The 18,723-nt window shown below is 21.6% G+C and overlaps 6 protein-coding genes across 13 annotated transcripts; 2 read left to right on the forward strand and 4 right to left on the reverse strand.

The window, feature by feature from the left end:
• Positions 1-63: 63 nt before the first annotated feature.
• On the reverse strand, positions 64-2,517 carry LOC107997539 (ATP synthase subunit b, mitochondrial). The gene is made up of 5 exons (XM_062071773.1): positions 2,416-2,517; positions 1,879-2,013; positions 1,313-1,474; positions 883-1,235; positions 64-740 (listed from the first exon to the last, which is right to left on the reverse strand). The coding sequence occupies exons 2-5, from the start codon at positions 1,904-1,906 to the stop codon at positions 567-569; spliced, it is 717 nt and encodes a 238-aa protein (XP_061927757.1). The 5' UTR covers positions 1,907-2,013; positions 2,416-2,517; the 3' UTR covers positions 64-566.
• Positions 2,503-4,841, forward strand: LOC107997538 (delta(3,5)-Delta(2,4)-dienoyl-CoA isomerase, mitochondrial). Of its 2 annotated transcripts, XM_062071772.1 has the most exons (8): positions 2,503-2,973; positions 3,056-3,127; positions 3,259-3,409; positions 3,490-3,578; positions 3,648-3,775; positions 3,905-4,185; positions 4,292-4,418; positions 4,505-4,841. In XM_062071772.1, the coding sequence occupies exons 2-8, from the start codon at positions 3,082-3,084 to the stop codon at positions 4,601-4,603; spliced, it is 921 nt and encodes a 306-aa protein (XP_061927756.1). In that variant the 5' UTR covers positions 2,503-2,973; positions 3,056-3,081; the 3' UTR covers positions 4,604-4,841. The 2 variants fall into 2 exon arrangements, with proteins under 2 accessions (XP_061927756.1, XP_061927755.1); XM_062071771.1 differs by having other exon boundaries at positions 2,813-2,973; positions 4,292-4,841.
• LOC107997541 (dynein regulatory complex protein 8-like) lies at positions 3,847-6,407 on the reverse strand. 3 transcript variants are annotated; one of them, XM_017056210.3, is made up of 4 exons: positions 6,187-6,407; positions 5,552-5,792; positions 5,234-5,444; positions 3,847-4,440 (listed from the first exon to the last, which is right to left on the reverse strand). In XM_017056210.3, the coding sequence occupies exons 1-4, from the start codon at positions 6,269-6,271 to the stop codon at positions 4,426-4,428; spliced, it is 552 nt and encodes a 183-aa protein (XP_016911699.1). In that variant the 5' UTR covers positions 6,272-6,407; the 3' UTR covers positions 3,847-4,425. The 3 variants fall into 3 exon arrangements, with proteins under 3 accessions (XP_016911699.1, XP_016911697.1, XP_016911698.1); XM_017056208.3 differs by lacking the exon at positions 3,847-4,440 and adding an exon at positions 4,927-5,050; XM_017056209.3 differs by lacking the exon at positions 3,847-4,440 and adding an exon at positions 4,927-5,050 and having other exon boundaries at positions 5,939-6,203.
• A 1-nt stretch (position 6,408) lies between these two features.
• LOC107997544 (cleavage and polyadenylation specificity factor subunit 1) lies at positions 6,409-13,079 on the reverse strand. Of its 3 annotated transcripts, XM_017056223.3 has the most exons (20): positions 12,802-13,078; positions 12,502-12,716; positions 12,064-12,371; positions 11,717-11,967; positions 11,442-11,623; positions 11,026-11,310; positions 10,778-10,951; positions 10,399-10,536; positions 10,151-10,300; positions 9,927-10,088; positions 9,550-9,785; positions 9,269-9,479; positions 9,013-9,179; positions 8,698-8,941; positions 8,383-8,568; positions 8,070-8,318; positions 7,475-7,804; positions 7,135-7,408; positions 6,932-7,061; positions 6,409-6,855 (listed from the first exon to the last, which is right to left on the reverse strand). In XM_017056223.3, the coding sequence occupies exons 1-20, from the start codon at positions 12,968-12,970 to the stop codon at positions 6,669-6,671; spliced, it is 4,248 nt and encodes a 1,415-aa protein (XP_016911712.1). In that variant the 5' UTR covers positions 12,971-13,078; the 3' UTR covers positions 6,409-6,668. The 3 variants fall into 3 exon arrangements, 2 of the variants coding, with proteins under 2 accessions (XP_016911712.1, XP_061927753.1); XR_001766024.3 differs by lacking the exon at positions 6,409-6,855 and having other exon boundaries at positions 7,135-7,296; positions 12,802-13,079; XM_062071769.1 differs by lacking the exons at positions 6,409-6,855; positions 6,932-7,061; positions 7,135-7,408 and having other exon boundaries at positions 7,647-7,804; positions 8,150-8,318; positions 12,802-13,079.
• A 512-nt stretch (positions 13,080-13,591) lies between these two features.
• Positions 13,592-16,461, forward strand: LOC107997483 (general transcription factor IIH subunit 4). 3 transcript variants are annotated; one of them, XR_009828921.1, is made up of 8 exons: positions 13,595-14,497; positions 14,615-14,739; positions 14,798-15,003; positions 15,100-15,273; positions 15,374-15,460; positions 15,590-15,805; positions 15,887-16,155; positions 16,268-16,461. XR_009828921.1 is itself a non-coding variant. In XM_017056094.3 (7 exons), exons 1-7 carry the CDS (start codon positions 13,984-13,986, stop codon positions 15,966-15,968), a joined length of 1,404 nt encoding a protein of 467 aa, XP_016911583.1. In that variant the 5' UTR covers positions 13,595-13,983; the 3' UTR covers positions 15,969-16,461. The 3 variants fall into 3 exon arrangements, 2 of the variants coding, with proteins under 2 accessions (XP_016911584.1, XP_016911583.1); XM_017056094.3 differs by having other exon boundaries at positions 15,887-16,461; XM_017056095.3 differs by lacking the exons at positions 15,887-16,155; positions 16,268-16,461 and having other exon boundaries at positions 13,592-14,497; positions 15,600-15,765.
• Positions 16,340-18,318, reverse strand: LOC107997482 (cyclin-C). The gene is made up of 5 exons (XM_017056093.3): positions 17,965-18,318; positions 17,784-17,890; positions 17,397-17,603; positions 17,000-17,251; positions 16,340-16,877 (listed from the first exon to the last, which is right to left on the reverse strand). The coding sequence occupies exons 1-5, from the start codon at positions 17,994-17,996 to the stop codon at positions 16,672-16,674; spliced, it is 804 nt and encodes a 267-aa protein (XP_016911582.1). The 5' UTR covers positions 17,997-18,318; the 3' UTR covers positions 16,340-16,671.
• Between the last annotated feature and the right edge of the window lie 405 nt (positions 18,319-18,723).

Here is an 18,723-nt window from a genome sequence, read left to right on the forward strand (position 1 = left end):
TGTAAATAAAAGATATAATTTATTCATACATTTATCGTGAATAAAAAAATGATATAAAAAAAATTTTATTTTTGATATATTATTTTTATTTACATAAATATACTATCAATAATTTAACATAGTTATTTCATATATGCACTTAAATTATACTACATGATTTTATATAAAATTCAAATTTTTAATCATATTCCATATTTAAAATATAATTATTAACTATTTGTATTAATATATATTTAATTAATATATAATGCTTTATAAAATTAATTTATATGATAACAAAAATTAAATTGAATTAAATCAAAATATCAAAATATAATCATCATAATATAATTAATATATAATTTTTGTATTAAAGAAACAAAAAATATTAACATATAATTTAATATTATTTTTTTATATTTATTCAATGAAATATTATATTATATTTATAAATACTCTGATAAATAATGATTTAATTTCAAAATATTACATTGTTTTTTCTTATGTAATATTTTCATATTTTTTAAAATATACTAGCCCAGATATTACTAATAATATTTTTATTTCATTTTGTTCAGCATAAAACTTCAAGCTTTTGAAAGACTTTCAAGATCTTTAATACATTGTAGAAGATTAGCTTTTTCTTGTTCAGGTGTGATAGATGCTAATACACTATTTATAATCCACTGCATCATATGTTTCTGAGAAATTCTACGATTTATATTATCTATTTGAGCATGATAATCAAGAATTTTTTTAACCTACAAAGAAAATATATAAATAAGCATAAATTTAAATAGACATATGTAATAAATATTTAATCATATTTGTAATCATATTTTGTATAAGAATATAATTTCATGCATCTTTTAAATCAATATTTAAAAAAAAGAAGCTTCTTACTTGTGAATGAATAGTTGCCAAATTTTCTCTATAACTTGCTTCCAATTGCATCCAAATATTTTGTTTCTTTACATCATAAAGCATTAATTGTCCATCAATGCGCCATTTTTCTTTTTCTAACTCATCAATCTGTTTCTGAATTTCTTCTATATTTTCATTTTTTTGATTATTAAGTTCTTCTTCTTCTTTATCAACTCCTTTATCTAAAAATGCTCCAATTTTCGCTCCAAATTTATATTGGACATATATAATGATTGAAAGCAAAGAAAGTCCATTATAAAATTCATGTTCCATAACATACCATTCCTTGGATAATAAATATGTTGAAAAAGTTGTTAAAAATACATATGGGCCTAAATATAAAAATAAAAAATCATATGTTATCTTAAACCAAAATACTAAATAAGTATTTTATAAATTATCAATTTACCTGTAACTCCAGTTTTAGGATAGAAAAATTTAAACCATTCTTCTGGAATAAATCCTAATCTAACTGGAGGTGCATCTATGGGTCGCTTTACACGTGGTCCATTAGATGATGCTACAGCAGTTGTTTGAATTCCACAAGCTAGAGTCTTCACTTGTGAAGGAACTATAAAATAAATTATAAAATAAAAAAATATAAAAGTTAAAAAACATTTTTTTATTATTTAAAACTAAATATTAAGTACTATACTAGAAAAGTCATTTATAAATTCATTATTTTATCAAATATAAATTTTTTTTTTAATTTCAGTCCAATTTTTTTTTATGCAACATATTTTTACTATATTTAAGCATATTACATAAAATATAATCATAACAATCAAATTTGTAAATTTAAAAGCAAAATATTATAGAAATGATATAGTTACATAATGGCAATAATAGATATAAATTTTATAATAATAGAAATATTATATTATTATATTATATTAATTAATATATTATTAATATTGTTTTTAATTTTTTACAATGCAATAGTTTTAATTCATTTTTATAAGAATTTTATCTTACTATTGCGAAAAGTTAATCTCGACAGCATTTTGTCCAGTGTAACACCTTACAACCAGTTTGGACAATAGAGTCCATGAAGTTAGTTACACACTCTTACACATTCTTAAGCACTTTATAGAGATAAAATAAATAGCACTAGATAATAAAGTAGTATAATCCTTATTAATTTAGTTAAGAATTTAGTAAAATATTTATATTTATAAAATATTTATTTTATTATTAATATTATTAATTTACTATCAATATTAATATTTTATCTTACAATATTACGTATTTATTATATTATATAATAAATAACTATATATATAATATAATATAATAAATAAATACGCAATTATATATTATAATATATTATATAATATATATTTTATATATTATATTTATTGTAATTATATGTTATATATTTAATACACATTATAATATATATTATAATATATAATTATTTATTTATATATAATATAATATATTATTTATATATATATAATATTTATATATATTATATATAAATAATTATTTATAATATAATAAATTCATCACTTATGCGTTTTTCTAAAATATGATTTCACTTTTTCTTAAAAGTAATACTATAGAGAATTAAAAAGTTAGCATCTAAAAGGAACATAGATTTAATTAGATTTCGTAGATCCAATAATCTTAAAAATAAAAGTATATATATATTATCGCATGTTAATGTAAATGTAAAGAAAAATATTTCCTTTATTTTTGTGTCAATTTAAATATTAATTTTACAGCTCTTTATACTTTATACTAATACTTATAATATTTATGATAGGCAATTATAATACAATATATAATATATTATATTTAGAATAAATTTAATTTTGTTATTGAATTATTTATGTTATGTTGATAATAAATTTTCTAAATAAATTAATATAAGAAATAATATTATATTCTGTTATATAATCAACTTAGATTTCCCTAGATTTTAATTATGTTTTTAATTTTGATTACTTTCAATATGGATTATGATTCAGTAATTCTTTAAACCATACATATATGTTTATTATATATATATTTTTGATAATTTTTCAATGATTTTTAATTGACATAATATTGTTAAAAGAACATAATGTATATATTCTAGCATTATATATATATTCAAGAAATATACATAAATATAAAATATAATTAATAATTATTTTTTTATTTTCAGTTTTAATTTATAATTTTTTCATTAACATGTTTTTAAATACAATTCGCTATTGTTTAAAAAATATAAAAGCACGTAAGAATTAAATCTTAATTGTATAATGCATTAATATGTTCCATAAAAAACTGATTTTTAAGTTTCTTAGTTGTCTATAATAAAATAAGAAAATAAAAAATATCATACAAAAATACATATAATTTTTTCAGAAACACAATATATTTATAAAATGAATTATTCTAATATTAAAAATTTTGATAAATATAAAACTTTAACAATATCTGTACCAAAAGAATTTGTTTTTATGATACAGTTAAACAGATCTGAAAAACTTAATGCATTAAATGATGTTATGTGGAAGTATGTATTTGCATTAAATTTCAATTTATATTATATTTGAAATTTGATTATTATTAAATTTTAATTTAATGATTATGCAGAGAATTTAAAATTTGCTTCAATGAATTAGCTACAGAATCAGAATGTAGAGTAATAATTTTGTCAGGTATTGGCAAAGCATTTTGTGCAGGTATATCATATTTTATTTTATAAATATTATATATAATTAAAAAGAATTAAATATTATAAAATTTCATAGGTATTGATGTGCAAAATATGATGAAACTTAGTCAAGATTTAATAAAACATGAAGATATTGCACGAAAATGCAAGATTATACGATTAAAGATAAAAGAATATCAAGAGAGTTTTGATGCAATAGAAAAAGTTGTATATTATAATTTTGTTTAAATATAAAACTATTTACTATATTATTTAAATTATTATTTAAATTAAGATTTAATTATTCTGTATATTTATTATTATTTTAATTTTTTTTTCAAAATTACTTTTTAGTGTCCAAAACCAGTAATTGCAGCTGTACATGGTGCATGTATTGGAGCTGGTGTGGATATGATATCTGCAGCAGATATACGTTATTGTTCTTCAGATGCATGGTTTCAAATAAAAGAAGTTGATTTTGGTATGGCTGCTGATATTGGTACATTGCAAAGATTTTCCAAAATTATAGGTTCTGACAGTTTAATAAGAGAACTTGTATATACTGCAAGAAAATTTTCAGCTGTTGAAGCTGCACAACAAGGTTTTGTGAGTTGTTTATTTGATAATCAAGAAAGGTAAAAGAATATTTTTTTATGTAAATAATAAAAAAGGAATTTTTATTTTTTTAATCTTTCTATTTTTAAGAATTATTAAATTAAAAACATACCTTTTATTTTTTAGTTTATTGAATGGTTCAATAAAACTTGCAGAAAAAATAGCAAGTAAAAGTCCAGTTGCAATACAGGGTTCAAAATTAAGTTTAATTTATTCAAGAGATCATACTGTTCAAGAAGGTTTGGACCATATTGTAAGTTTTAATATTTTTCCACCTATAAAAAATTTAATAATTTTTTTATACATATTTATATATTTTTTTAAATTATATTTTAATAGGCCATGTATAATCAGAGTATGCTTCTAAGTGAAGATTTTATAAATGGAATTATGTCACAAGCTACTAAAAGTGATCCTCCAATATTTTCTAAATTATAATATTGAAATTTTATGATATATATGAAATTATATATGAACTTATATTTTATATATATATAATAATATTATTCTTTAATATTATTCTCCTTAAAAAAAAACTAAGAAATGTTTTATAATTTATTTTTATAATTATTTTAATACTAACATATTTTTGATATTTGTTGATTATGTATTTTTTTAAAGTAAATTGTATATTAAAAAAAATGACTATTAAGTCAATAAAAGATTCTCCAATTTATGTTTTTTAGGCATAATTTCTAATTTAACAGCATCCATTATATTATTAATGAAATATATATTGATCTCATCAGATAAATCATATATTAAAAATTATTGATAAGTAAGTAAAAGACTATCCAATTTAGGTTTTTTAGGCAAAGCTTCTAATCTAGCAGCCTCCATTAAATCAGCAATGGAATATACATTCAATGGTTCAGGTATTTTTACCTATAAGCAATATATAAAAATATTCTATAGATTTCAATTTAATTATAATTATATGTAAATTATTGTAAAATATTTATTTTATAATAAAATATGTATATAAAATATATATTTGCATAAAAGCTATAAAATATATTATAATACATTATCTATTATATATACTATATATAAAATATCAATACATACAAGTAATAAATTAATATAATGTTCATAATTAATTTGTTTTGTTTCGGGATCACATGCAATAGCCATCATGTTATTTATTTCTTCTGTTGAAAATGGTTCTCCAGTTTCCATCATTATTTTTTCTAAGTCTTCACGCATAATGTAACCTCGATGTTCAGGATCTAATAATTGGAATGCTTTTAATAAATCTTCTGGTTCTGCTGGCTTATATCTATGTTAAAATAAAAAATTAAAAACAAATTTAAAATAAATATACTCAAAAATGTAAATATCATAACTTATATCCTTTATTGAAATTCAAATTTATAAAAAGCTTACTTGTATTCACCAATAGCTTTGGACATATATTCTAAAAACTTTTTTAATGGTATACGATTAGTTACTACATCTTCCACTTGAACTTGTATTTCTTGTAATTCTGCTTCTGTGACAACACATCCTAAGGTTCTGATAATAATTCCCAAATCTTTAACATCTATTTCATCACTTTTTGTAGTATCAAATATATCAAATACTTCACAAATTCTTTTTTCTAATATTGTTAGTTCTACTATTGGTGCTGCATATAAAAAAAAAAGTTTTCTAATATAAAAATACATAAAAAATGTATAATAATGTAAAATGTAAAATCATAAAAATAGAATATAAATTAACTTAAATAATATAATTAAATAATATAATAATAATTGAATAATATAATATTACACTGTGCCATTTATTTCTTGTATGATATAATATAAATTATCAAACAATATTGTATTAATAATTGTAGTATCATGTCAATGTAGTATTTGCTATTTAAAATTGTTTAATCAATATACTGATACAAAGTATATTGATTAAATTGAAAAGTATTCTTATAGCAAAATTTCTGATTTAAAATTATTTATTATATGTATAACTTATAATATTTTGTTGATATTTAAATGACTTATATTCAAATGACTTATTACCTATTACTTCAGTCTTCGTTAATCGTCTTAAAGCGATGCTTTGTTTAATAGATAATCGACTTATCGATTTGTCTATTTTCTCCATTTTTAATTGTGTATTATAAAGTTTAGTTCAAAAATCGTAATAACTTATGGAAATAAAAAAAATATTAGATATTTCAATCTTTATAAAAATTTATTGTCTAATTAATATAATTTTTGTGACAAAAAATAACTCATGAATTTAGCAATTTAAAAAATCACTATATTCTTGATCTGTACAAAATTCATTTTAATATGATATACATACATATTTAAAATTTCAGCTATGTTTACAATAAACTTAAATTTCTAAAAATGTAGATTTTATAAAAAATATAAATACAATTATAACTATTATTATTTTAAATAGAAAAATATTCCTTAATTAAATATTTCATTAGATAGAAAAAAATCTATTTAAAATGGAGTGTAGGTTTGAAATAATAAAAAGATATTTTTTTTTAAAAATGAGCTGTTTGTCTATCTATTTCCGTTAGATCTTCTATTATTTCTTGTACACGTGTACCGATTTTTTTTGCTACATCTATTTTTTCATTGTTAGGTAAATACAGATAACGCCAAACTAAATCACCATCAATTATACCTCTTGCAGGATTACCTTGAGTTCGAATGTGACTTTTATAAGTACTAAAAAAAAAAAAAAAATTATTGCATTAAATATTTGTTACTTAAATTTTTACAAATAATCTCTTTATATAATTACCGATATGCTTTGGGATTTAAACCAGCAATATGACAAATGTGTGTTACTAAGACATTTTGTAACATAAGTAATCTTCGGTATGTTTTTTCCGGTACAGGTAAAATGTAACCAAGATTGCCATCAAGTGATGCTAATATCATAAAAAATATTATAATTTTAAATATATGCAAGGAATTTTACAATCATATTTAAATTGAACTCACCATACATTGTAACATGTCTTTTATCTGCATCAGAAAAATGCTTTTTATCATTCGCTGGATCCGAAATTCTACATCTTATACGGAAAAATGTATTTACTTTTTGACCAAGATGGAAATCGGCTTTCCTAATTAATTTTTGTCCTCCGAGACTTTCTCGCGATTCTGGTTGATACATAAATAAAGCTATATTACTTTCACCATCAGCAACAAGAAATCCTAAATTAGTATTGTCAATTAAATATTCAATAGTATAAACTTCAGCTGGTCTAAAATCCTATAAAAATTTTTTTTAAATTTATTTTTTGTAAAAATAAAAGATAACAAAAAAATTTTTACTTACTCTACTAACAAGAGATAATGTTCTATATTCCTCTTGAAATCTTAATAAACTAATAGATTTATATACATCAGCTATTAAAATTAAGCTTTTAATACTTAACATTTGATGAATATAAATTTGTGTATCTATGAAAGCAACTCCAACAAGATCATTATCTTTCAATTGCCAAATATAAATTTTTTGACCAACTGCTGAGACTAAAAAGCCAGATACTTGTGTAATTGCAGTTATGGGACCTTTTTGTTCTTTCGCATAAATTTGTTTAAATCTATTTTTTGTTAATGGTTGACCAGGTTCAGGTACAACTTCAATTATATCAAATATGAGTATCTATAAAATAAATTTTCAAATAAAATTAAATTTAGTAGAAAATTTAGAAATCAATTAATGTAAATCATATTTTTTAATAAATGAATTAAATCACTATTTCATTAATTTAATAATGACTTAATTAATTTGTCAACTGAAAATTTTAACAATTTTAATAAAAAAATTTTTGAACAATTAAATCATTTTCAGAAAATATGATTTACACTTTAGATTGGATTTTAAATTCTTCATATATTTGCAGTTAATATATAAAAATAAAATTTACTCTTCCTCTGCTTGTAATATCTTCTCCATAATTATAATTTGTACCTAATACTATATAACCCTTTAAACCAGATCGTGTACCTTCATAAGCTAAAGAAACATTTTTTAAACAAGTAACATGTTCCCATTGATCAAGTTCAATTTTAGTGTTAGGAATTGTTTCCCATGAAACAGGTGAAAACAATACTATTGAAAATTGTTCTTGTGAAGGAAAAATAAATCTATCAGGTCGTTCTTCTTCTGTAAATTCCTAAAATATAATAAAAATATTATCTATTATCTAATAGCTTTAAATGTTATATTTGTATTTGTACCTTATCTTCACCATTAAATCTGTAATAACTTTTAAGCGGTTCAGCTATACTCGTTATGACACAATAAGTTTTACTTTCAAGATGATATGTAACAAAATGTGGTGTACATCGTAATGGTACTTTCCTAACAGGCCATGGAGCATCATATGATAAATGAGTTGGCAAAACACATATTCTTAATTCTTCCTAAAATTGAAATATAAAAAAATATAATTATATTTTAACTTAATCTATATACAAAAATAAACATAACGATAATAATTATAATAATAAAAAATATTAATAAAAATAAAATATTGATACGATTAACGATACCTTTCTATTAAAATATAGAAAACCTTGTGGACAATTTATGTTATTAAAAGGTGCAAATGAGGTAACTGGGCCATCAATACCCATTGGATGTGTACGTAATTCGCCACGTCCTGTGAGAAATATCCAATGCGGATAATCACTACAAATAAATACACCATTGTATCCAGCGATATTACTAAAATAGCGCATCATGCAATGTCGAGTATCATTCATTGCAGGCATATCTTCATCCCTTGGTCTTGGTCTAAAAAATAAATTAATAATTAAGAATCATGAAAATGAATATATATTATAATTTAAAAAAAATATATGTACCTTAAGTGTCCTGGTATTATACCATGATCTAACTTTTTAAATCTTAATTTTAAATGACCTTTTGGATATCTATATGCTTGATAAATTTGAAGTTCAGAATCAAGTCGTACTAATAACATTGGCCTATTTCCATGATGACCTAATGCTACCATTAAAATTTCACGCACCTAATAATATATTTTTTAATAAATATAAAATAAAAAAAATATTAAATTTAATTAATACTAATACTAATTTAATTAATTATTTACAATACCTGCATTTCAGGATTAGGAATTTCATTAACAGGTGTTGTTTGTAATGTCGTAGATTCCATGCTATCATGCAATACATATTGCCCGTATCCAAAATTACGAATAAGATAGGATAAGCGTAAATCAGGAAGAGAATAAATTTCCAGAGTTCCACTATCTCTATATACTAGTAACCAATATGTTGGTTTTATTTCTTGTAAATGTTTTTGCCACCTAGTAAAAATATTCGAATGTTATATTTTAAATATTCAATTAAATTGATTAATTAAATCATTAAATATACCAAGGTGTTCTTTTAAATATTCCTTCAGATGATTTAGTATGTGATGGTGTAGGCATTTGAAAAGCTGGTGCATCACCATACAATAGATCATCTTCATTATCAATATTACCAACAATAGGTGGTTCTTCTATATTATGTTCTTCTTCAGGTACTTCATCTTCTACATTTTCAGGCAATTGTGTTGTAAATATTCCACTAACATCCCTATAAGCACATAGTGCTTCTATTTGAGGTCGCTATGATTAATTAAAGTAAAAAAATTAATTAAATTAAAATAGAATTAAAACATAGCAATATTATATATTATAAAATACAATTGAAAACATAGCAATATAATATATTATAGATATATTATAGATATATCATAAAAAAATTACAAATAATAAGTTAGCTGTTTGAGCATGCAATCTTGCCGTTCCACGTCCTTCTCTAAGAGTTAATAACATAACTTGACCGTCTTCAGAAAGTAATGTCACATAAGGATCTGCACAACTTGCATGGACAATTGGACATCCAAGATCAATTGGCATATGTTGGATCTATTTATGATATAAATATATTTAGATTTTTTTAAAGTATTATCACAACAATATTTTATCACCTGTTCAATTCCTTGTAGAAGACGTACACCCATTTGAGTAACTTGAACTATGTATCTATTTGCACCAAGATTTCCAGCAAATATTGTACTTCCCTGTGTACTGAATCCACTTTGATCTACCTCATTAATTTCCTGACCAGTTTGTAATATCTAAATATATTTTAATATTAAATAACATATGCTTAATAATATTAAATAATATACACAATTAAAGATAAAAATATAATAATTATATAAACATATAATACCATTGTTGAATCTTCTTGACTTAAAATTAAAAAAGCATGACTTCCTTCTGCTTCAGGTCTTATTTGTTCATCATTATTCAATGTACCAATAACAGTCCACATATCTTCACATCCTGGTAATTCAAATGTAGTCACAACCTATTTTGAAATTAAACAATATCTTTACATATATATATAATTGTATATTTATAACTTATAAATCTTATAAATTCAATAAATATAATTTATGATTATTAATTATAATTAATAGATAAAGTCATGGTAGTATTCATTAGCATCTTTTAATATAATATATGATATTTACATTTTTATTATAATTCATAATATAGAATACATTTTGAATAGATTATTGAATAGAATTTAGATTTATTATACTTACTTGTGGTCGAATAGAATGTTGAAGAACACAAAGTGCTCCATTTTTACCATAACCAGAAGTTGTAACAAGTTCAACATCAGGATCTTGATTATGTGAAAATTCTTCTGATAAAAAAGCTGGTTCACCCATTGATATATTACCACAAGGTCCAATATTTAATAAACTATCACATACCTATATAATTTATATATTAATATAATAAATATTTTGTTTTTTTAAATTATTTATTATAAGAAATAAAAATATACCTCAAATATATATGATGTAATCTGAATGGAAGTATGTGTTTCACTTCCATACACTTCTAATTCTTCTGGATCTTTTATATCTAATACATCAGATGCCATCCAATCTCCTATAAAATCTTGTTTTATTTTTTTTGCTGGAGTTTCTTCAGTTTCATTTTCTTCAAGTATTATTTCATTCTCATTTGTATTTTGCAAATTTTCTGGTTCTTTTTCAGTAAATCTTAATAACAAGGAATTACCAAGTCGTGATCCCAAAAACAAATAATTATCTTCACACATGCACACCTACAAATTTTTGTATTATTCTATATAATAATGTTTTTTTAATTATTAATTATATAATTATTAAATTATATATATATATAATGTATAATAAAAATGTTTCATTTATAAATAAATTAAATTATTACACTCACACAAGATGTTAATACACTTGCTGCAGCTTTGTCAAAATGAAAACCTCTTACTGAACGCATACTATCTGCGAATAAAGATAATACATATAATTCTCCACTTTTTAATGAAATAACTAAACGATCTGAAGATATAAATGCAACTTGTGAACCTTCCAAACTTATTTTTACCCCTTCTTGTGGTTCTGTAATTATAAAACGTTATTAAAAAAATTTTAAATATATTGAATATATGAATATTTGAAAAATTCATTAAATTAATTATATTTAATACAAACTTAATGGAAAATTTGTACTTGTTTCTGCTAAACTATTTAGGGATACTCCATATGGTGGTATACTTTGATTTAAATAAATAAGAGAATTAACTGCCATAATTAAAGTGCCACCAAGTGGTTTTTTTACTGGTACTGCTTGATAACAATCAAATGGTAAATTTGATACAGACCAAATTATAGGATGTACTCTTTGTTGAATATTTAATGATATTGCAACCATAGCACAAGTATCTTGTCTAACTGCAATGCGACTAAAATTTTACATATATATATTATATTTATTATTTTATAAAAAATCAATAAAAATTAAATCAAATAAATTTAATTAAATATATTTAAAAACTTACCCAGAAAATGTTCTTACTGGTTCATATAATATTAATAATGTTGGTTCATAATAACCATGTAAAAATTGCAAATCTATTATATTATCCATTTTTTCTTCTAAACATTTTAATACAATCATATATGATGATAATATAGGAGTTTTATTAGATGATGCTTTTGAATTATCTAACAAATCTCCATCATCAAGACTTGGATCCTTTTTAAAAGGTAATACAACTAATTTTCTACCATATATTAACATTACTGCACATCTACCTTCAGGATCTACTCTAACTATAGGAATATGATGATGATTTGTCCATCCATCCTAAAAATAAATAAAAATTATATAATATTTTAGATCATTTTTAATTATTTTATTATTAATTAATATTTTGTTTTTGTTAATTTAGAAAATATATGTTTAAAATTTTTATTAATATTCTAAAATTAATTACTCGTATTTCTTCTTCTTCAAAATAATGTAAAGATACTGTTCTAAGATCATGTGTATCTTGATCATATTCTACAACAGATAATTTTGCATCACGAAAACTTAATAAAAGAGAATCTCTTTGTGATCCAACAAGAGTTACAGCTTGCATTGACATGACATTTCCATGTAAAGTATATTGAGACAAACATTCTAATTTCATTTTCGGTGGACGTGATTCTAAAAAAAATAAGGTATTGATTTTATTTTTAACTTTATCACTTTCTGTTCCTTTTTTATGTTATTAATAATTAATAAAAAGTACCTGTATATTTTTCTTTTTTTGTTATATCCACATCTGGAATTAAACGAAATACTCTAATAATGTTTGCGCCAGCTACTACAAGACATTTTTCTGAACGATTAAAGAAATAACATGTTATTGCATGTTCTACACCTGTAGCTGGATGAGTACTTTTACAAATTGAATACATTTTGTATTTACAACATTACAAAATCATTCTATATTTTGTAAGAATTAAAATATACGCAATGCACTGCTTGCTGTATTGTCATATGAAGTATGCTAGATGTTATTTAAAATTCTTTATCAACATTAAAATAAAAAATACACTAGTTAGATTTTTAAGTTTTAAACCAAAATATATTATGGAAATTATTTTTAAATATATAAATTAAACTTCGATTTAATACAGATCTAATATAGATTGTTTATCTATTCGAATTAATCAAAATAAATAAATCAAATAACATAATAAATGTAATTTCAATAATTGTCAAAATGTCGTATGAAGATCGATTTATATCATTATACAAATTTTCACAATATTTATGAACACCATCTTTTCATAAAAATATATTTATAAATTTTCATTTCAGAAATAATTTATTTTATTATTTTATTATTATATTTATATTATATTTATATTGTATTTATATTTGTATTATAAATAATTCTGTAAATAAGTTAATATGTAAAAAAATAATATTTTATATTTTGAAATTTTGATCATATGACTTCAATCTAATTTTTCTAAATTTTAGTCATATGATTTTATTTACATCTAGTAATTGATCTCAGTGAATAATATGTATAATTGTGAACGCAATTACTTATTGTAACCAATAAAATTAAAGGAAAATAAAATGTATTTGTATATCTTCTATATCTTATATAGATTATGATATAAATAATACACTTGTGCTAAATGCCGCGCTTACTTACGTTTAATTGAAAAGAAAACAAAAAGTGTGGATATTAATTTTATAATTATTGTATATAATTATAATTATAATTATTCGCAATGTAATGTTTATATAAAGTATAATATTATTCATGTGATTTATTAAAGTAATTTATACTTTTTTCTGTATATAAAGGTTAAATATAAAAAAAATAAAATATTTTATATTGATTATAATAAATTGAAAATTTTTTAAATACTACTTGATGCTACATGTAATTCCTTATTAAATATAAAAAATAATGTCAAATACAATAAGTGGAAAAAATTTGTTAAGACCTACTGGATTGCAATGTAAAAATCTTCAAGAATATTTAAAATCACGTCCATCAGAAGTGTTAAACAAATTATATCATAATCCTCCAATTTGTTTGGCTGTTTTTCGTGAATTGCCAGTAATAGCAAAACATTATGTTATGAGATTATTATTTGTTGAACAACCTGTTCCTCAAGCAGTCATTGCTTCTTGGTGTTCCAAACTTCATTTTGAAGAACATCAAAAAGTAGTTCTAATACTTAATGAACTAAATGTGTGGAATGAAGCATCAATACCAGGTGGACTTCCTGGATGGATTCTAAATATAACATTCAAGAAAAACTTAAAAATTGTTCTTTTGGGCGGTGGAAAACCATGGACAATGTCAAATCAATTAGAAACTGATAGCAAACCTAGAGATGTTGCATTTTTAGATTCATATGCATTAGAAAGGTGGGAATGTGTATTACATTATATGGTTGGTTCACAGCAACAAGAAGGTAATTTAATTGAAATTAATATAATACATGAACATATCTAACATAAGAAAAAATATAGTTTTTTAAAATTTTAATATGAAATAATATTATCTTGTATTTTATTTGCTATTATATTAGGTATATCTGCTGATGCTGTTAGAATTCTTTTACATGCTGGATTAATGAAGCGAGATGAAGCTGATGGAAGCCCAGTTATTACACAAGCAGGTTTTCAATTTTTATTATTGGAAACTGCATCACAGGTATTTAAAGATAATTATTAAATTTAATGATATATTTATTGTTTTAAATGTGTTTTAGGTGTGGTATTTTATTTTACAATATTTAGATACAATAGAAGCAAGAGGACTTGATTTGGTTGAATGTCTTACTTTTTTATTTCAATTAAATTTTTCAACACTTGGTAAAGATTATAGTACTGAAGGAATGTCTGAAGGTTTATTAACATTTTTGCAACATTTAAGAGAGTTTGGTCTCGTTTATCAACGGAAACGAAAAGCAGGAAGGTAAAATATATTTTTTTATTAAAATTAATTTTTATTTAAAATAATATAAATTTATTCATTTTAAATAAAGTTATATTAAATAATGAATATCCTTAGATTTTATCCTACAAGATTAGCATTAAATATTGCAACTGGACAAAACAAACCATTATCTAGAGATCCAGAAAAAGAAGGTTATATTGTTGTTGAAACAAATTACAGAGTATATGCTTATACAAATTCAAATTTACAAGTTGCTTTACTTGGTTTATTTTGTGAAATGTTATATAGGTATATTAAAAAAAATTAAATATTTTATATTGAATGATATTTTGTATAAAATATAATAATTATAATTAATAAAAATATAATTAAAATATTTTGTTTATAGATTTCCAAATTTAGTTGTATCAATATTAACAAGAGATTCTGTACGTCAAGCCTTAAAAAGTGGAATTACTGCTACACAAATTGTTGGGTATATAACAAAATTATATTTATATATATTTATATATAAAATATATTAAGATATGCTAAAATTATAATAAAATATAGTATAGTAAGATATTGCAGAAAACACTTAATTTGAATTTTGCTATATTAACAGTTATTTGCAGCAACATGCTCACAGTAAAATGATAGAGGCAGGTCCTCCAATTTTACCTCCTACTATAGTAGATCAAATTAAATTGTGGGAAAATGAAAGGAATAGATTTATATTTAGTGAAGGAGTTTTATACAGTCAATTTCTTTCTCAAACTGATTTTGAAGTACTTAGAGATCATGCTCTTTCTACTGGAGTATTAATTTGGCAAAGTGAAAGGTTTATTTTTAGATAATATTTTTATATTTATCTTAGAGTTAAATAAATAAATACTTATAACATAAAATTTTGTTTTTATAGAAAACGGACAATGGTAGTTACAAAAGCAGGACATGATGATGTAAAAAAATTTTGGAAACGATATTCTAAAGGTTCCAGTTAATATAGTAAGAATAACTTTAGAAAGCAATTATATTTGTTCACAAACAAATTTATAGTAAAATTTCATCTTGAATTATAATGTATTTTTCTAATTTTAATACTTGTAAGATAAATGACTTATTAAATATTATACATCAAAAAATAATACATAAAATATAAATTTGAATGTCATAAATTAAAAACAAATTGTAAGTATAATTAATAATTTAGATAAATTAAGATAATTTATATTAATTAAGATAAATAATAGATATAGATAATTTTTATTAATCTGTATAAATTTCTTTATCAAAATTTCAGATTGAATTAATGATTATTAACCATTATTAATTATTAATAATATCTCAAAAGTAAATTAAGTAAACAAATATATATTGTGATACTTTAGAAAGAAAACTTTTATTTTTATTACATAACTACAGATTGTCAATAATATTTGTAATTTTAGAATTTATTTTTCATTTAATAAAATTAATTTTTTAAATTATACAAAATATACAAGATATTCCATTATTTTTATTTTATTTTTTATTTAGAATAATTTTGTTTAAAAAAATAATTATGGTAAAAATATAATACAAATATAAAAATTAATATTTCATAAATTAAACCAGTTCATTCGTCATTTAAACATAATTAACAAAAGTAAAAATGTTTACTTTAATTAGTCAGTCCCAAATATTAGATGATAAAAGAACTTGTTGTCAGTGCTGTGGTGGTGATGGCGTAGGCTTTGGCATTTTAGATAATAAACCTTGAATTTCTTTTTTTTCATCATATGTTTTCCATAGTTCATATAAATTAATGATATATCGTGCGATTTCTTGAATTTTTTCCATATCAGCATTTAATTCAGCAAACCATGCTTTTAAATCTTTTTGCAATATAACACAAGCTATTTGCAAACACCCTAAAAATATTTTTATATCTTTAACAAACTATAATTAATAATTTAAGATAATAAATATTGATATTATGAATTACATTTTATTTAATATATATATTATTAAAGTACTTTTTATTTTTTCTTACCAATAGCTATTTGATGTGGTGGATATAATAAACATACATCTGTACGTAAACTATCATTAATTATACGCCATGCCAATGTAAGTAATTGTTCATCTGGACCTATATCTTGAATAAGAATTAATAAAGGCCGATATGGTTGATATACTATTAAACAACAATCTAAATGTTCCAAAAGATAAAATTCACATTCAGAAATATGACTTCCACGATAAGGAAATTCTTGTGAATAAGCATAATTGAATTTATTTTTTACTGAAATAATAATTAATATTTAATAATTTTTTAACTCTAATTTTTCTTTTTTAATATAACTTATTTTATTTTTTTATTTGATTATTTTATTTTATTTATTATATATAATAAATAATAGAATAAATAAATATATATAATTACATACCTACAGTTTGACATGCTGCAATTAATCTATTATGAGAAATAACTCCAAATTCTTCTACTTTTGAAGCTAAGAAAACAGATGTAGGTGCTAATAATAATGGATCTATACATTTTAAACTATTACGAGCATAAAATCTTTTAAAATAAACAGTTGCAGTAGCTATAACTTGTTGTCTGAGTTTTAATTGTTCACCCAATACTTGTATTACTGAAAAAATATAGAAAATTTTTATTTAAATTTTTATTTGAAAACGAATGTAAATATATGAACTTGTATAAGTGATACAAATACAGTTACATTGGAGGTATAATAATTCCCTAATCTTCGCAATATAAAGTCACATTGACAATATTTTCGATTATTTGATTAATCGAACGTTTAGCTTACAATTGGAGAAAAAGATGAATAATTTTTGATATTCTTCTTCTGTAAAAATTGAAAGATCATGTTGTCGTTCTCGCACTAAGTCTTGTTTATCAAGAAGCCATTGTTGACTAAAAGAGATATTTATTTATTTTATAAAATAAGAATGAAAAAGGAAAGTTTATTAGAATATTCAATATCTTACTGATGTGAACTTTGCCAAAAATTACCAGCCATATTACTATCAAATTATTATCACAAAAATAAGCAAGTCTTATATCACACTACACGTCTGATTATCGTCTGATGAATATTTGATTATCTCCAGATTCTATAATAATCCAACATATAATAATTTGGTATTTATTCATTTGATTTTTATTTTAGTCACTGTTTATTTATAAAATTTAATACAAATCTTAAACGTCAACATTTTCGCGGTCATTAGCATTATTTAAATTTATGTCTCTTAAAAACTTTGTATGAACTTTTATGTTCGAAAATTTACTAATTTCAATAAATTTGAAGATGACTGTACTATTTGATGTTAAATTTCTTCATTTTAGTATCTTCAAATTTCCCTATATTTTCTACAATATTATTTGTTGAAAATTAGCCTTTAATGAATTAGATCTTACTAGTAACTTTTTGATAACCGGAAATACTTAAAAAGACGTTTTTCCGAACGTAATATAACGCGGTACAAATAGAAGTTTTAATAATAAATTTTAAATATAACATATTTTTATAAAACTTTATCGATATATTTTCTATAATAAAATATATTAAGTATAAAATAAGTATATATATATATAAAATAGTTGAAGAAAAATATAAATCAATGTTTGTTTTTACATGGGAATATAAGAATAGTATAATGTATATATATTTTCTATTGTGAATGAGAATCATCAATCATTAATTATAATAAATTTTATAGAAATAAATTAAGAAATTGTATTAA

This window comes from Apis cerana, linkage group LG2 (assembly GCF_029169275.1).
Source record: "Apis cerana isolate GH-2021 linkage group LG2, AcerK_1.0, whole genome shotgun sequence".
NCBI classification, from domain to species: Eukaryota; Metazoa; Arthropoda; class Insecta; order Hymenoptera; family Apidae; genus Apis; species Apis cerana.

Excerpts from the sequence above, each read along its gene's own strand:
- LOC107997539 (XM_062071773.1), bottom strand. The coding sequence starts at position 1,906 with ATGCTGTCGAGATTAACTTTTCGCAATA. Across the intron at positions 1,475-1,878 it reads GAGATTAACTTTTCGCAATA|TTCCTTCACAAGTGAAGACT; the intron begins GTAAGATAAAAT and ends TTTATTTTATAG. Across the intron at positions 741-882 it reads TGGCAACTATTCATTCACAA|GTTAAAAAAATTCTTGATTA; the intron begins GTAAGAAGCTTC and ends TTTTCTTTGTAG.
- LOC107997538 (XM_062071771.1), top strand. The coding sequence starts at position 3,082 with ATGTTTTTAAATACAATTCGCTATTGTTTAAAAAATATAAAAGCAC. Across the intron at positions 3,579-3,647 it reads TGGCAAAGCATTTTGTGCAG|GTATTGATGTGCAAAATATG; the intron begins GTATATCATATT and ends AAAATTTCATAG. Across the intron at positions 3,776-3,904 it reads GTTTTGATGCAATAGAAAAA|TGTCCAAAACCAGTAATTGC; the intron begins GTTGTATATTAT and ends ATTACTTTTTAG.
- LOC107997541 (XM_017056208.3), bottom strand. The coding sequence starts at position 6,271 with ATGGAGAAAATAGACAAATCGATAAGTCGATTATCTATTAAACAAAGC. Across the intron at positions 5,793-6,186 it reads AACGAAGACTGAAGTAATAG|CACCAATAGTAGAACTAACA; the intron begins GTAATAAGTCAT and ends TTTTATATGCAG. Across the intron at positions 5,051-5,233 it reads ATTATATTAATTTATTACTT|GTAAAAATACCTGAACCATT; the intron begins GTATGTATTGAT and ends TATTGCTTATAG.
- LOC107997483 (XM_017056094.3), top strand. The coding sequence starts at position 13,984 with ATGTCAAATACAATAAGTGGAAAAAATTTGTTAAGACCTACTGGATTG. Across the intron at positions 14,498-14,614 it reads TGGTTCACAGCAACAAGAAG|GTATATCTGCTGATGCTGTT; the intron begins GTAATTTAATTG and ends CTATTATATTAG. Across the intron at positions 15,461-15,589 it reads ACTGCTACACAAATTGTTGG|TTATTTGCAGCAACATGCTC; the intron begins GTATATAACAAA and ends CTATATTAACAG.
- LOC107997544 (XM_017056223.3), bottom strand. The coding sequence starts at position 12,970 with ATGTATTCAATTTGTAAAAGTACTCATCCAGCTACAGGTGTAGAACAT. Across the intron at positions 12,717-12,801 it reads AAAAAAAGAAAAATATACAG|AATCACGTCCACCGAAAATG; the intron begins GTACTTTTTATT and ends TATTTTTTTTAG. Across the intron at positions 10,537-10,777 it reads AACATTCTATTCGACCACAA|GTTGTGACTACATTTGAATT; the intron begins GTAAGTATAATA and ends ATTTCAAAATAG.
- LOC107997482 (XM_017056093.3), bottom strand. The coding sequence starts at position 17,996 with ATGGCTGGTAATTTTTGGCAAAGTTCACATCA. Across the intron at positions 17,252-17,396 it reads TGCAGCATGTCAAACTGTAG|TAAAAAATAAATTCAATTAT; the intron begins GTATGTAATTAT and ends TTATTATTTCAG. Across the intron at positions 16,878-16,999 it reads ACCACATCAAATAGCTATTG|GGTGTTTGCAAATAGCTTGT; the intron begins GTAAGAAAAAAT and ends AAATATTTTTAG.